The sequence below is a fragment of the Euprymna scolopes genome, chromosome 22 (assembly GCF_053919585.1).
Source record: "Euprymna scolopes isolate OS-2025 chromosome 22, ASM5391958v1, whole genome shotgun sequence".
NCBI lineage: Eukaryota > Metazoa > Mollusca > Cephalopoda > Sepiida > Sepiolidae > Euprymna > Euprymna scolopes.
The window spans coordinates 84,467,016-84,483,707 of NC_136503.1; the positions used below are offsets into that span (position 1 = coordinate 84,467,016).

General features: G+C 25.7%; 1 protein-coding gene across 2 annotated transcripts in view; it reads left to right on the forward strand.

Annotated features, from left to right (window-relative positions):
• LOC145243533 (uncharacterized) overlaps positions 1 to 13,925 on the forward strand; it is a 44,732-nt gene extending 30,807 nt beyond the window's left edge. For both annotated transcript variants that reach the window (XM_080106505.1, XM_080106504.1), the window contains exon 2: positions 12,673 to 13,925. In XM_080106505.1, coding sequence (XP_079962631.1) covers positions 13,019 to 13,444 — 426 coding nt within the window. In that variant the 5' untranslated portion in view covers positions 12,673 to 13,018 and the 3' untranslated portion in view covers positions 13,445 to 13,925. The remainder of the gene's footprint in view (positions 1 to 12,672) is intronic.
• Positions 13,926 to 16,692: the final 2,767 nt, after the last annotated feature.

Here is a 16,692-nt window from a genome sequence, read left to right on the forward strand (position 1 = left end):
TGTATAGAAACAAATATGATATATAGAAACAAATATGATGTATAGAAACAAATATGATATATAGAAACAAATATGATGTATAGAAACAAATATGATGTATAGAAACAAATATGATGTATAGAAACAAATATGATGTATAGAAACAAATATGATATATAGAAACAAATATGATATGTAGAAACAAATATGATATATAGAAACAAATATGATGTATAGAAACAAATATGATGTATAGAAACAAATATGATATATAGAAACAAATATGATATATAGAAACAAATATGATGTATAGAAACAAATATGATAGATAGAAACACATATGATATATAGAAACACATATGATATATAGAAACACATATGATGTATAGAAACAAATATGATGTATAGAAACAAATATGATATATAGAAACAAATATGATATATAGAAACAAATATTATGTATAGAAATAAATATGAGGTATAGAAATAAATATGAGGTATAGAAACAAATATGATGTATAGAAACAAATATGATGTATAGAAACAAATATTATATATAGAAACAAATATGATGTATAGAAACAAATATGATGTATAGAAACAAATATGATATATAGAAACAAATATGATATATAGAAACAAATATGATGTATAGAAACAAATATGATATATAGAAACAAATATGATATATAGAAACAAATATGATGTATAGAAACAAATATGATATATAGAAACACATATGATATATAGAAACACATATGATGTATAGAAACAAATATGATGTATAGAAACAAATATGATATATAGAAACAAATATGATATATAGAAACAAATATTATGTATAGAAATAAATATGAGGTATAGAAACAAATATGATGTATAGAAACAAATATGATGTATAGAAACAAATATGATATATAGAAACAAATATGATGTATAGAAACAAATATGATATATAGAAACAAATATGATATATAGAAACAAATATGATATATTGAAACAAATATGATGTATAGAAACAAATATGATATATAGAAACAAATATGATGTATAGAAACAAATATGATATATAGAAACAAATATGATGTATAGAAACAAATATGATGTATAGAAACAAATATGATGTATAGAAACAAATATGATGTATAGAAACAAATATGATATATAGAAACAAATATGATATGTAGAAACAAATATGATATGTAGAAACAAATATGATGTATAGAAACAAATATGATGTATAGAAACAAATATGATATATAGAAACAAATATGATATATAGAAACAAATATGATGTATAGAAACAAATATGATAGATAGAAACAAATATGATAGATAGAAATAAAATGATGTATAGAAACAAATGTGATGTATAGAAACAAATATGATATATAGAAACAAATATGATGTATAGAAACAAATATGATATATAGAAACAAATATGATATATAGAAACAAATATGATGTATAGAAACAAATATTATGTATAGAAACAAATATGATATATAGAAACAAATATGATATATAGAAACAAATATGATGTATAGAAACAAATATGATGTATAGAAACAAATATGATATATAGAAACAAATATGATATATAGAAACAAATATGATGTATAGAAACAAATATGATGTATAGAAACAAATATGATATATAGAAACAAATATGATATATAGAAACAAATATGATGTATAGAAACAAATATGATATACAGAAATAAATATGATGTATAGAAACAAATATGATATATAGAAACAAATATGATATATAGAAACAAATATGATATATAGAAACAAATATGATGTATAGAAACAAATATGATGTATAGAAACAAATATGATATATAGAAACAAATATGATATATAGAAACAAATATGATGTATAGAAACAAATATGATATATAGAAACAAATATGATGTATAGAAACAAATATGATGTATAGAAACAAATATGATATATAGAAACAAATATGATGTATAGAAACAAATATGATGTATAGAAACAAATATGATATATAGAAACAAATATGATATATAGAAACAAATATGATGTATAGATACAAATAATATGATGTATAGAAACAAATATGATGTATAGAAACAAATATGATATAGCGAAACAAATAATATGATGTATAGAAACAAATAATATGATGTATAGAAACAAATATGATATATAGAAACAAATATGATGTATAGAAACAAATAATATGATGTATAGAAACAAATATGATATATAGAAACAAATATGATGTATAGAAACAAATATGATGTATAGAAACAAATATGATATATAGAAACAAATATGATATATAGAAACAAATATGATATATAGAAACAAATAATATGATGTATAGAAACAAATATGATGTATAGAAACAAATATGATGTATAGAAACAAATATGATATATATAAAACAAATATGATATATAGAAACAAATATGATATATAGAAACAAATATGATGTATAGAAACAAATATGATATATAGAAACAAATATGATATATAGAAACAAATATGATGTATAGAAACAAATATGATGTATAGAAACAAATATGATATATAGAAACAAATATGATGTATAGAAACAAATATGATATATAGAAACAAATATGATCTATAGAAACAAATATGATGTATAGAAACAAATATGATATATAGAAACAAATATGATGTATAGAAACAAATATGATGTATAGAAACAAATATGATATATAGAAACAAATATGATATATAGAAACAAATATGATGTATAGAAACAAATATGATGTATAGAAACAAATATGATATATAGAAACAAATATGATATATAGAAACAAATATGATATATTGAAACAAATATGATGTATAGAAACAAATATGATATATAGAAACAAATATGATATGTAGAAACAAATATGATATATAGAAACAAATATGATGTATAGAAACAAATATGATGTATAGAAACAAATATGATATATAGAAACAAATATGATATATAGAAACAAATATGATGTATAGAAACAAATATGATAGATAGAAACAAATATGATATATAGAAACAAATATGATATATAGAAACAAATATGATGTATAGAAACAAATATGATATATAGAAACAAATATGATGTATAGAAACAAATATGATGTATAGAAAAAAATATGATATATAGAAACAAATATGATAGATAGAAATAAAAATGATGTATAGAAACAAAAATGATGTATAGAAACAAATATGATGTATAGAAACAAATATGATATATAGAAACAAATATGATATATAGAAACAAATATGATAGATAGAAATAAAATGATGTATAGAAACAAATGTGATGTATAGAAACAAATATGATATATAGAAACAAATATGATATATAGAAACAAATATGATGTATAGAAACAAATATGATATATAGAAACAAATATGATGTATAGAAACAAATATGATTTATAGAAACAAATATGATGCATAGAAACAAATAATATGATGTATAGAAATAGATATGATGTATAGAAACAAATATGATGTATAGAAACAAATAATATGATTTATAGAAACAAATATTATGTATAGAAACAAATATGATATATAGAAACAAATATGATATATAGAAACAAATATGATGTATAGAAACAAATATGATGTATAGAAACATATATGATGTATAGAAACAAATATGATATATAGAAACAAATATGATATATAGAAACAAATATGATATATAGAAACAAATATGATGTATAGAAACAAATATGATATATAGAAACAAATATGATATATAGAAACAAATATGATATATAGAAACAAATATGATATATAGAAACAAATATGATGTATAGAAACAAATATGATATATAGAAAAAAATATGATGTATAGAAACAAATATGATATATAGAAACAAATATGATATATAGAAACAAATATGATGTATAGAAACAAATATGATGTATAGAAACAAATATGATATATAGAAACAAATATGATATATAGAAACAAATATGATGTATAGAAACAAATAATATGATGTATAGAAACAAATATGACGTATAGAAACAAATATGATATATAGAAACAAATAATATGATGTATAGAAACAAATATGATGTATAGAAACAAATATGATATATAGAAACAAATATGATGTATAGAAACAAATATGATGTATAGAAACAAATATGAGATATAGAAACAAATATGATGTATAGAAACAAATATGATGTACAGAAACAAATATGATGTATAGAACCATATAATATGATGTATAGAAACAAATATGATGTATAGAAACAAATATGATATATAGAAACAAATATGATGTATAGAAACAAATAATATGATGTATAGAAACAAATATGATGTATAGAAACAAATAATATGATGTATAGAAACAAATATAATATATAAAAACAAATATGATATATAGAAACAAATATGATATATAGAAACAAATAATATGATGTATAGAAACAAATATGATGTATAGAAACAAATAATATGATGTATAGAAACAAATATGATGTATAGAAACAAATATGATATATAGAAACAAATATGATATATAGAAACAAATATGATAGATCGAAATAAAATGATGTATAGAAACAAATGTGATGTATAGAAACAAATATGATATATAGAAACAAATATGATGTATAGAAACAAATATGATATATAGAAACAAATATGATATATAGAAACAAATATGATGTATAGAAACAAATAATATGATGTATAGAAACAAATATGATGTATAGAAACAAATATGATATAGCGAAACAAATAATATGATGTATAGAAACAAATATGATGTATAGAAACAAATATGATATATAGAAACAAATATGATGTATAGAAACAAATAATATGATGTATAGAAACAAATATGTATATAGAAACAAATATGATGTATAGAAACAAATATGATGTATAGAAACAAATATGATATATAGAAACAAATATGATATATAGAAACAAATATGATATATAGAAACAAATAGTATGATGTATAGAAACAAATATGATGTATAGAAACAAATATGATGTATAGAAACAAATATGATATATATAAAACAAATATGATATATAGAAACAAATATGATATATAGAAACAAATATGATGTATAGAAACAAATATGATATATAGAAACAAATATGATATATAGAAACAAATATGATGTATAGAAACAAATATGATGTATAGAAACAAATATGATGTATAGAAACAAATATGATATAGCGAAACAAATAATATGATGTATAGAAACAAATAATATGATGTATAGAAACAAATATTATATATAGAAACAAATATGATGTATAGAAACAAATAATATGATGTATAGAAACAAATATGATATATAGAAACAAATATGATATATAGAAACAAATATGATATATAGAAACAAATATGATGTATAGAAACAAATATGATGTATAGAAACAAATATGATTTATAGAAACAAATATGATGCATAGAAACAAATAATATGATGTATAGAAATAGATATGATGTATAGAAACAAATATGATGTATAGAAACAAATAATATGATGTATAGAAACAAATATTATGTATAGAATCAAATATGATATATAGAAACAAATATGATATATAGAAACAAATATGATGTATAGAAACAAATATGATGTATAGAAACATATATGATGTATAGAAACAAATATGATATATAGAAACAAATATGATATATAGAAACAAATATGATGTATAGAAACAAATATGATATATAGAAACAAATATGATATATAGAAACAAATATGATATATAGAAACAAATATGATGTATAGAAACAAATAATATGATGTATAGAAACAAATATGACGTATAGAAACAAATATGATATATAGAAACAAATAATATGATGTATAGAAACAAATATGATGTATAGAAACAAATATGATATATAGAAACAAATATGATGTATAGAAACAAATATGATGTATAGAAACAAATATGAGATATAGAAACAAATATGATGTATAGAAACAAATATGATGTACAGAAACAAATATGATGTATAGAACCATATAATATGATGTATAGAAACAAATATGATGTATAGAAACAAATATGATATATAGAAACAAATATGATGTATAGAAACAAATAATATGATGTATAGAAACAAATATGATGTATAGAAACAAATAATATGATGTATAGAAACAAATATGATATATAGAAACAAATATGATATATTGAAACAAATATGATGTATAGAAACAAATATGATATATAGAAACAAATATGATATGTAGAAACAAATATGATATATAGAAACAAATATGATGTATAGAAACAAATATGATGTATAGAAACAAATATGATATATAGAAACAAATATGATATATAGAAACAAATATGATGTATAGAAACAAATATGATAGATAGAAACAAATATGATATATAGAAACAAATATGATATATAGAAACAAATATGATGTATAGAAACAAATATGATATATAGAAACAAATATGATGTATAGAAACAAATATGATGTATAGAAACAAATATGATATATAGAAACAAATATGATAGATAGAAATAAAAATGATGTATAGAAACAAAAATGATGTATAGAAACAAATATGATGTATAGAAACAAATATGATATATAGAAACAAATATGATATATAGAAACAAATATGATAGATAGAAATAAAATGATGTATAGAAACAAATGTGATGTATAGAAACAAATATGATATATAGAAACAAATATGATATATAGAAACAAATATGATGTATAGAAACAAATATGATATATAGAAACAAATATGATGTATAGAAACAAATATGATTTATAGAAACAAATATGATGCATAGAAACAAATAATATGATGTATAGAAATAGATATGATGTATAGAAACAAATATGATGTATAGAAACAAATAATATGATTTATAGAAACAAATATTATGTATAGAAACAAATATGATATATAGAAACAAATATGATATATAGAAACAAATATGATGTATAGAAACAAATATGATGTATAGAAACATATATGATGTATAGAAACAAATATGATATATAGAAACAAATATGATATATAGAAACAAATATGATATATAGAAACAAATATGATGTATAGAAACAAATATGATATATAGAAACAAATATGATATATAGAAACAAATATGATATATAGAAACAAATATGATATATAGAAACAAATATGATGTATAGAAACAAATATGATATATAGAAAAAAATATGATGTATAGAAACAAATATGATATATAGAAACAAATATGATATATAGAAACAAATATGATGTATAGAAACAAATATGATGTATAGAAACAAATATGATATATAGAAACAAATATGATATATAGAAACAAATATGATGTATAGAAACAAATAATATGATGTATAGAAACAAATATGACGTATAGAAACAAATATGATATATAGAAACAAATAATATGATGTATAGAAACAAATATGATGTATAGAAACAAATATGATATATAGAAACAAATATGATGTATAGAAACAAATATGATGTATAGAAACAAATATGAGATATAGAAACAAATATGATGTATAGAAACAAATATGATGTACAGAAACAAATATGATGTATAGAACCATATAATATGATGTATAGAAACAAATATGATGTATAGAAACAAATATGATATATAGAAACAAATATGATGTATAGAAACAAATAATATGATGTATAGAAACAAATATGATGTATAGAAACAAATAATATGATGTATAGAAACAAATATAATATATAAAAACAAATATGATATATAGAAACAAATATGATATATAGAAACAAATAATATGATGTATAGAAACAAATATGATGTATAGAAACAAATAATATGATGTATAGAAACAAATATGATGTATAGAAACAAATATGATATATAGAAACAAATATGATATATAGAAACAAATATGATAGATCGAAATAAAATGATGTATAGAAACAAATGTGATGTATAGAAACAAATATGATATATAGAAACAAATATGATGTATAGAAACAAATATGATATATAGAAACAAATATGATATATAGAAACAAATATGATGTATAGAAACAAATAATATGATGTATAGAAACAAATATGATGTATAGAAACAAATATGATATAGCGAAACAAATAATATGATGTATAGAAACAAATATGATGTATAGAAACAAATATGATATATAGAAACAAATATGATGTATAGAAACAAATAATATGATGTATAGAAACAAATATGTATATAGAAACAAATATGATGTATAGAAACAAATATGATGTATAGAAACAAATATGATATATAGAAACAAATATGATATATAGAAACAAATATGATATATAGAAACAAATAGTATGATGTATAGAAACAAATATGATGTATAGAAACAAATATGATGTATAGAAACAAATATGATATATATAAAACAAATATGATATATAGAAACAAATATGATATATAGAAACAAATATGATGTATAGAAACAAATATGATATATAGAAACAAATATGATATATAGAAACAAATATGATGTATAGAAACAAATATGATGTATAGAAACAAATATGATGTATAGAAACAAATATGATATAGCGAAACAAATAATATGATGTATAGAAACAAATAATATGATGTATAGAAACAAATATTATATATAGAAACAAATATGATGTATAGAAACAAATAATATGATGTATAGAAACAAATATGATATATAGAAACAAATATGATATATAGAAACAAATATGATATATAGAAACAAATATGATGTATAGAAACAAATATGATGTATAGAAACAAATATGATTTATAGAAACAAATATGATGCATAGAAACAAATAATATGATGTATAGAAATAGATATGATGTATAGAAACAAATATGATGTATAGAAACAAATAATATGATGTATAGAAACAAATATTATGTATAGAATCAAATATGATATATAGAAACAAATATGATATATAGAAACAAATATGATGTATAGAAACAAATATGATGTATAGAAACATATATGATGTATAGAAACAAATATGATATATAGAAACAAATATGATATATAGAAACAAATATGATGTATAGAAACAAATATGATATATAGAAACAAATATGATATATAGAAACAAATATGATATATAGAAACAAATATGATGTATAGAAACAAATAATATGATGTATAGAAACAAATATGACGTATAGAAACAAATATGATATATAGAAACAAATAATATGATGTATAGAAACAAATATGATGTATAGAAACAAATATGATATATAGAAACAAATATGATGTATAGAAACAAATATGATGTATAGAAACAAATATGAGATATAGAAACAAATATGATGTATAGAAACAAATATGATGTACAGAAACAAATATGATGTATAGAACCATATAATATGATGTATAGAAACAAATATGATGTATAGAAACAAATATGATATATAGAAACAAATATGATGTATAGAAACAAATAATATGATGTATAGAAACAAATATGATGTATAGAAACAAATAATATGATGTATAGAAACAAATATGATATATAGAAACAAATATGATATATAGAAACAAATATGATATATAGAAACAAATAATATGATGTATAGAAACAAATATGATGTATAGAAACAAATATGATGTATAGAAACAAATAATATGATGTATAGAAACAAATATGATATATAGAAACAAATATGATGTATAGAAACAAATAATATGATGTATAGAAACAAATATGATGTATAGAAACAAATATGATGTATAGAAACAAATATGATGTATAGAAACAAATAATATGATGTATAGAAACAAATATGATGTATAGAAACAAATATAATATATAGAAACAAATATGATGTATAGAAACAAATAATATGATGTATAGAAACAAATATGAGATATAGAAACAAATGTGATGTATAGAAACAAATATGATATATAGAAACAAATATGATATATAGAAACAAATATGATATATAGAAACAAATATGATGTATAGAAACAAATATGACGTATAGAAACAAATATGATATATAGAAACAAATATGATATATAGAAACAAATATGATGTATAGAAACAAATATGATATATAGAAACAAATATGATGTATAGAAACAAATATGATATATAGAAACAAATATGATATATAGAAACAAATATGATATATAGAAACAAATATGATATATAGAAACAAATATGATATATAGAAACAAATATGAGGTATAGAAACAAATATGATGTATAGAAACAAATATGATATATAGAAACAAATATGATGTATAGAAACAAATATGATATATAGAAACAAATATGATATATAGCAACAAATATGATATATAGAAACAAATATGATATATAGAAACAAATATGAGGTATAGAAACAAATATGATGTATAGAAACAAATATGATATATAGAAACAAATTTCCATTTAGATAGTTTGTTTTGAGCCATGGCAGTACATGATATCTCAAAGTTTTATAGTAAGTGTCAACATTGATTTTCTCATTAGATTTGTAGAATTTTATGGCCATCTTCTTTCCATCAGAAGCTACAACACCAAAAGACATAACCTGAGCAGGATGTTTTGTTCTGAATGTTTAACCTCAGTTGTTTATGCTGCGATGTATCTGTCATTTCTACCGTTCAGAACAGTATCGACAGTGAAGATCTTTTTATCGGAAAAGATTATTACAATAAAAGGATTTTTCTTTAGTCATGTCGTAATTTTCCTGCACCTTTCAAATCTTTTTTCTTTTAAAGCATTTCTCAACAATTGTTTCGGCGTCCTTGTATATGATATTAAATTCAAATCACGTTTTACTGCATTTTTAACGGTCTTGCTGTCCATCTTAAGTTCACTTGCCATTTTTCGCATGGATTTCGTTGGATCTTTTTGAATCTTAGATTCTGAGAGTTCTAATACATGTTTTGGTACGTTTTTTGTTGCTTCCTCCACTTCCACTAGAAAGTAATAGTTTTGCTCATAGTCATTTTTGTCTTTACATTGTAAACTGTTTTTTAGGACACTCTCACTATTCCAGATATCTCCTTCGGTGAGACGTGTGCATTCAGCAAATCACACACTCTTTGACGTTTGGCCTCCTGATTGCTCATATGGGTAAACCTTTCTGAAAAGGTATGAATAATAATGGTAAATATAGTTTTGACATCAACATATGTAAGTTTTTAAAACAAGTGGCGCAATTCTTACTGAGAAAAGACAACTTATATATATATTATTTGTTTTTGTTTATGCGATACGTCTTGAATGAATTCAATTATTTACAAAAGTTCATTTTTATCTAAATGTGAGTTGGGAATAATTTTCCCTTTAACCAATTTAGTACGCCCACATGGGGAGCGGTATATATATATATTATTTTAAAAATATAATTATCCACTGACACATGTTTCGTAGTCTACGACTCATCAGAGTGGTTGAATCTAACGAGATTAAATATATATTATACAAATAATATATATATATATATATATATATATATATATATATATATATATATATATAAATTAAATATGTTTTTAACTCTTTTTCAAGATGTCTTTTAACATATTTTATTAATCATTTGTTCATATATATATATATATATATATATATATATATATATATATATATATATATATATATATATATATACACGGACGGAAAAAAGAAAGTCCGCACTCGTAATTTCTTCAAAAACTGCAAATTTAAGCTAAATTTAATGTAATTGTTTTGGGGAAATTCTTGAATTAGACTGCAGCAATACCCCAGGGAAAGGGCATCCCACTTTTCTTTAATTTTTGTTCAAAGTTCTTCCAAATTTGACATTTTATCATTGCGTAGCTGTTGCTTGATGTAATGCCATATATAATTTGATAGGATTGAGGTCTGGAGATTGGTGCAGGCCAATCCAAACACGGAATATCATGCTCTTCCAGAAACCTCTTGAAATTGCGAGCTGTGTGAATGGGAGCATTATCCTGTATGAAGATGGGATTATCATCCAAATTCCGACCAAAGTAGGGTAGAAAATGCTCAGTCAACATATTAATGTACTTGGTCGAGTTAATTCGATCTTGCAAGCGTACCATTGGTACTAATAATGCCACACTCTCAAACTGAACCTCCACCACCTTGCAGCGTTGAAACTGAGCACCTAGGATTAAAATCTTCGCCTTTCCTCCGACAGACGTAATGCTTACCATCACAGCGTCCGATTTCTCGATTGGATAAACCAGAAAGGTGGAGATTGATGAGCTCCTGACGATCACTAAGTGAAAATGGTGGCATATGGACTAAATGTTACGTTGTATAACCTGGAACAACAACAATTACGATTAGAGATGCTTTGTTGCCTGTTGGTGGATATTTAAACTGATGTATGGGCCATAATTTAAGCTGGTTTTAAGCGAATTTGTTGCTGCGGACTTTCTTTTTGCCTCCTTAATTTGAAGTTATTTTTTAAAATTGACGTGAACACTAGAATATTTCAATTAAAAGTCAAATATGAACAGGTAAAATTATAGAGGAATAAAAGGCGAATCAAATGTTATTTAAACCACTACATTAAATTGATTTTTGCAAGTATGCAGGGTGACCCCAAAAAACGGGCCCCCGTGTACACTTTATGTGATATCTCCATTATTTATTCACCGATTGCCCTTATTTTACAGGACATGGCAGAATCAACAACCATGAGTACACCAAGACCCCAGTGAGAGCTGGCACAAAGAATACACTGTGTTAAATTTTACTATAAGACAGGCTCGTTTAAGAAAACCCAGGACAGTTTCATGCGTCAGTTCGAATGTGGAAAGGCTCCATCCAAAAGCAGAATTCAGAACTGGGTGGACCACTTCAAGAAGTATGGGACCATGGAGAACCTCAACGCTGCCAGAGATAACCGTCCAAGCCACTCAGGATGTCCAAGAAGCGAACAGCTGAGTTGGTCGAAAGAGTGAGAGAGTCTCTCCAGCAGAGTCCGAATGCTCTGTGCGTAAGCAAAGTCAGTCCCTCGGTATGTCCCGTGAAACTTGCAGGAGAGTGCTGGTGAACGATATCAGGGATTACCCATACAGAATACAGACGCTGCAGACCCTTACAGCTTCAGCCAAGAAGCAGAGGAGGGCTATGGCAGTCAAGATGCTCGAGAAGATCGAGGAGACATCAAGTTTCCTTAACTTCCTTTGGACCTCAGATGAAGCCCACTTCCATCTTGATGAAAACGCGAACTCCAAGACAAATGTCTTCTGGAGGTCCTCCAGACCAAATGAAGTAGCCACTAAGCCCCTGCACTCTCTTAAGTGCACGGTATGGGCTGCAATCTCGGCCAGAGGCATCATCAGACCAATCTTCATCGAAGAATCTGGCGCAGCAGTGACAGACACCAAGGAGCGGTATGTGGAGGTCCTCAAAACCTTCAATAGTGAGCTCCAGACCATCTAACTGTCGCTCATGAGCAAGTTCTCACACCTCAAACCTGTCCCGAGATTGGCTGAAAGAGAACTTCGGAGGTCGAGTGATCAGTCTCAAAACTGGTTTTGAGTGGGCACTTCATAGCCCGGACCTAAGCCCCCCAGACTTTTTTCTTTGGGACTATCTTAAGGACAGAGTCTACGCAGGGAAACCCAGAAACATCATGGAACTCAAGGAAGCCATCAGGGAGGAGATGAGAGCCATTACCAATTCGGTCTGTGAGAACGCCATGGACAACTTCGTGCTACGCCTCAAGAAATGCACGGAGCTAAATGGAGGCCATCTAGAACGGAGAAAAAAAAGCCAAAGACCCTAGTGTTTTGATGTGATGTTTTGAATATAATAAACTAGTTATAACCAAAGTTTCATTTCATTCGGACCAAACACTAAGAAATGGGGTCTAATTAGAGTTGGGGCCCGTTTTTTGGGGTCACCCTATATATATATATATATATATATATATATATATATATATATATATATATATATATATATATTGCGTTAGTTCATTCTCATTATAAATTTATTTCGACCAAGTGTGGGCCTCTCCAGACGAGACGAACGATTCAGGTCTATGGCTGACTTAAAATTTATTAACTTACAGCGTTAGTATGTAATAAATGAAGAGAGGGACGAAGGGAGGAGGAGTAAGGGGTGGAAGGGAGAGAAAATGAATAATTTGGTTGAGAGAGGATACCCGAATAGAGAAGCCAGTCAGGTGGAAGAGGGGGGAGGTGGAGTGGAAGTTGGCAAGACTGTGAGATGAGGATAGTGTAGACCATAGCAGGAGGCCGAAGTAGTAGTTAGTCAGACGTGGGAGGAACCATAAAGTATTTATTTAAAGAATTTATGCATAAAGGAATATAATAAAGCGCAAAGAGTTGAGTTAAATAGGAAAATAAGAAAGAGAAGATAATAACAAATAAAAAAAATTGCTAAATTAATAAAAAAAAAATCTTGAAAAAATAAAAATAAAAAGTAACCGAATAGACTAGAAAGGAAGGACTAGAGAGAGAGAGAGAGAGAGAGAGAGAGAGAGAGAGAGAGAGAGAGAGAGAGAGAGAGACTAAAGTGACCACAGGTTGTCAACAACCCAATTTTTCATAGCATTTAACAAAATCTCTGGGCGTTGTAATGGGTTACGTCGCTACTCAATGTTTACAAATCTCCAGAATTAGGGGACCGGATGCAAGTTATCAGTCATTACAATGTAATAGGTTAGGAAACGGTAACATTAGATATAAACTTCCAGTTGTACATATCTGTTAGTATCTTACATATGAAAACCAACTGACGCGTTCCTACCTCTCAGCGCGTTCACACACATACACCAGTCCCTACCTATACCTACACATATCAAAGTATACGTACACCCACAACTACCAACCCACATAACCGATCACGAAAACATCTCGCACCCCACCTTAAAAATTATTCCTTCCACTAAATAACGGAAGCAATGAAATTCATAATAATCCTACACGATTAAGACCAAAGAATCTATACAGGGTGGAACGATAAAAGTGTCGCCCTAAAGAAAACAACACCACAGATTTATTTTAAAACTTTTATTGAAAAAAGATCAATTCAGGTAACTTGATTATGTAGTAGAGCTGACATATATTCAATGTAGCCGCCTTCAGCTTCAATTACCGCCTCATTATGGGTCTGGAACTAGGAGCATGTCTTTTCCACAATCACCGGCGGGAGCTCGACGAATACTCGGCAGATGGCGGCGATGATGATTGTGGGAGGTCATGTTGGTGGTGTTCTAGATGAATGACCAAACGAAATAATCCAGGGGCTTCAGGTCGGAAAAGAAGGGGGGCAGTGAGAGAAGGGTACAAAGTCGTAAGCCTGGGTCTCTTTCGACTTGTGGGCCGCCGCCAAGTCCTGATGCCACACCCAGGGTCTGCCAGCGGCTACCTAATTGCACCAGAGGATCACCACACTCTTCAGCACATCCAGGTACACTTTGGTGTTGACTTTCAAGCTTTGAGGATGTGAGGTGGCATGATGTGGCCCTCACTTGAAAATACACCAAATACCATAACCGTTGCCAGAAAATTCATTGAGCTGTGCCCTCAAGCGTTGAACCGTCCGGATTTGTATTATGAGGGTGTTGGCAATGGTCTTGTTGCCATAACTTGGATCGATAGAGCGCATGATTTGTACAGTGGTGTATCAATCTCGCTCGTTGAACATTGTGCGGTTTTCAGACATGATAGAAGGCTCTTATCGCTGTTGGGATTTATACACAGCTGATCAACTAGTAGATGGTCTGCAGCGAAAATAGAAAACCGGTTTTCATCAAACGGAAATTGAATCAGGTTGTCTTTTTTAGGGCGATAATTTTATCGTTCCACCCTGTATATTAATACTGTAGTGCCTTTAACACACATACGTACGTACGTACGTACGTGTGTCACGATTTCCGAATTATAAATTATTCGATCGGGAGATCCTATTTATTAAAAAAAGGAGGATAGAACGTGATAACATATAACGAACATTAAATTATTTGTATATAGATACGCTAATTTAGTGTTCGTAGTATATTATCACTTTCTATCCTCCTTTTTAATAAATAGGATCTCCCGATCACCGAAGACGCAATGTAAAATAAATGTAAATAAATAAAATTGATGTCGCTTTTGGATCGTACGTTTTGAAGAAAATGTGTTTTTATTTTCTGTTTTAATTTTTGTTTATTTTCTTAGTGAAACCCTATTATCCTGTATTAATCCCCCCCCCTTGACACGATTTCTCATAGAAAATTTGTTCTAAAAATTGTAATATGAAAATGGTTGTGAAGTATTTAATGATTCATTAGTACCTTTTATCCATGTGTGTCATGATTTATTTAACAAAAATAATAGACTCAGAGTAAGTTAAATGTATTTTGAATCTACAAAAATATATTTATTTAATGATTAGTACTAAAAACGAAATAGACAATTCTTTCTACTGCCACTGTGGAATTTCCACAGGTCCCGCTAGTTTAATTAATAATTTTTAATTCACTTGCATGATATAGCACAAATCGACACTTGCATAAAGTATATGCGCATAAACTTATGTATGTCAATAACCATGCATAAAATACACCAGCCACATATAAAATTTGCCCCATCTATAAACATGTACGATTAATATATATATATATATATATATATATATATATATATATATATATATATATATATATATATATATAT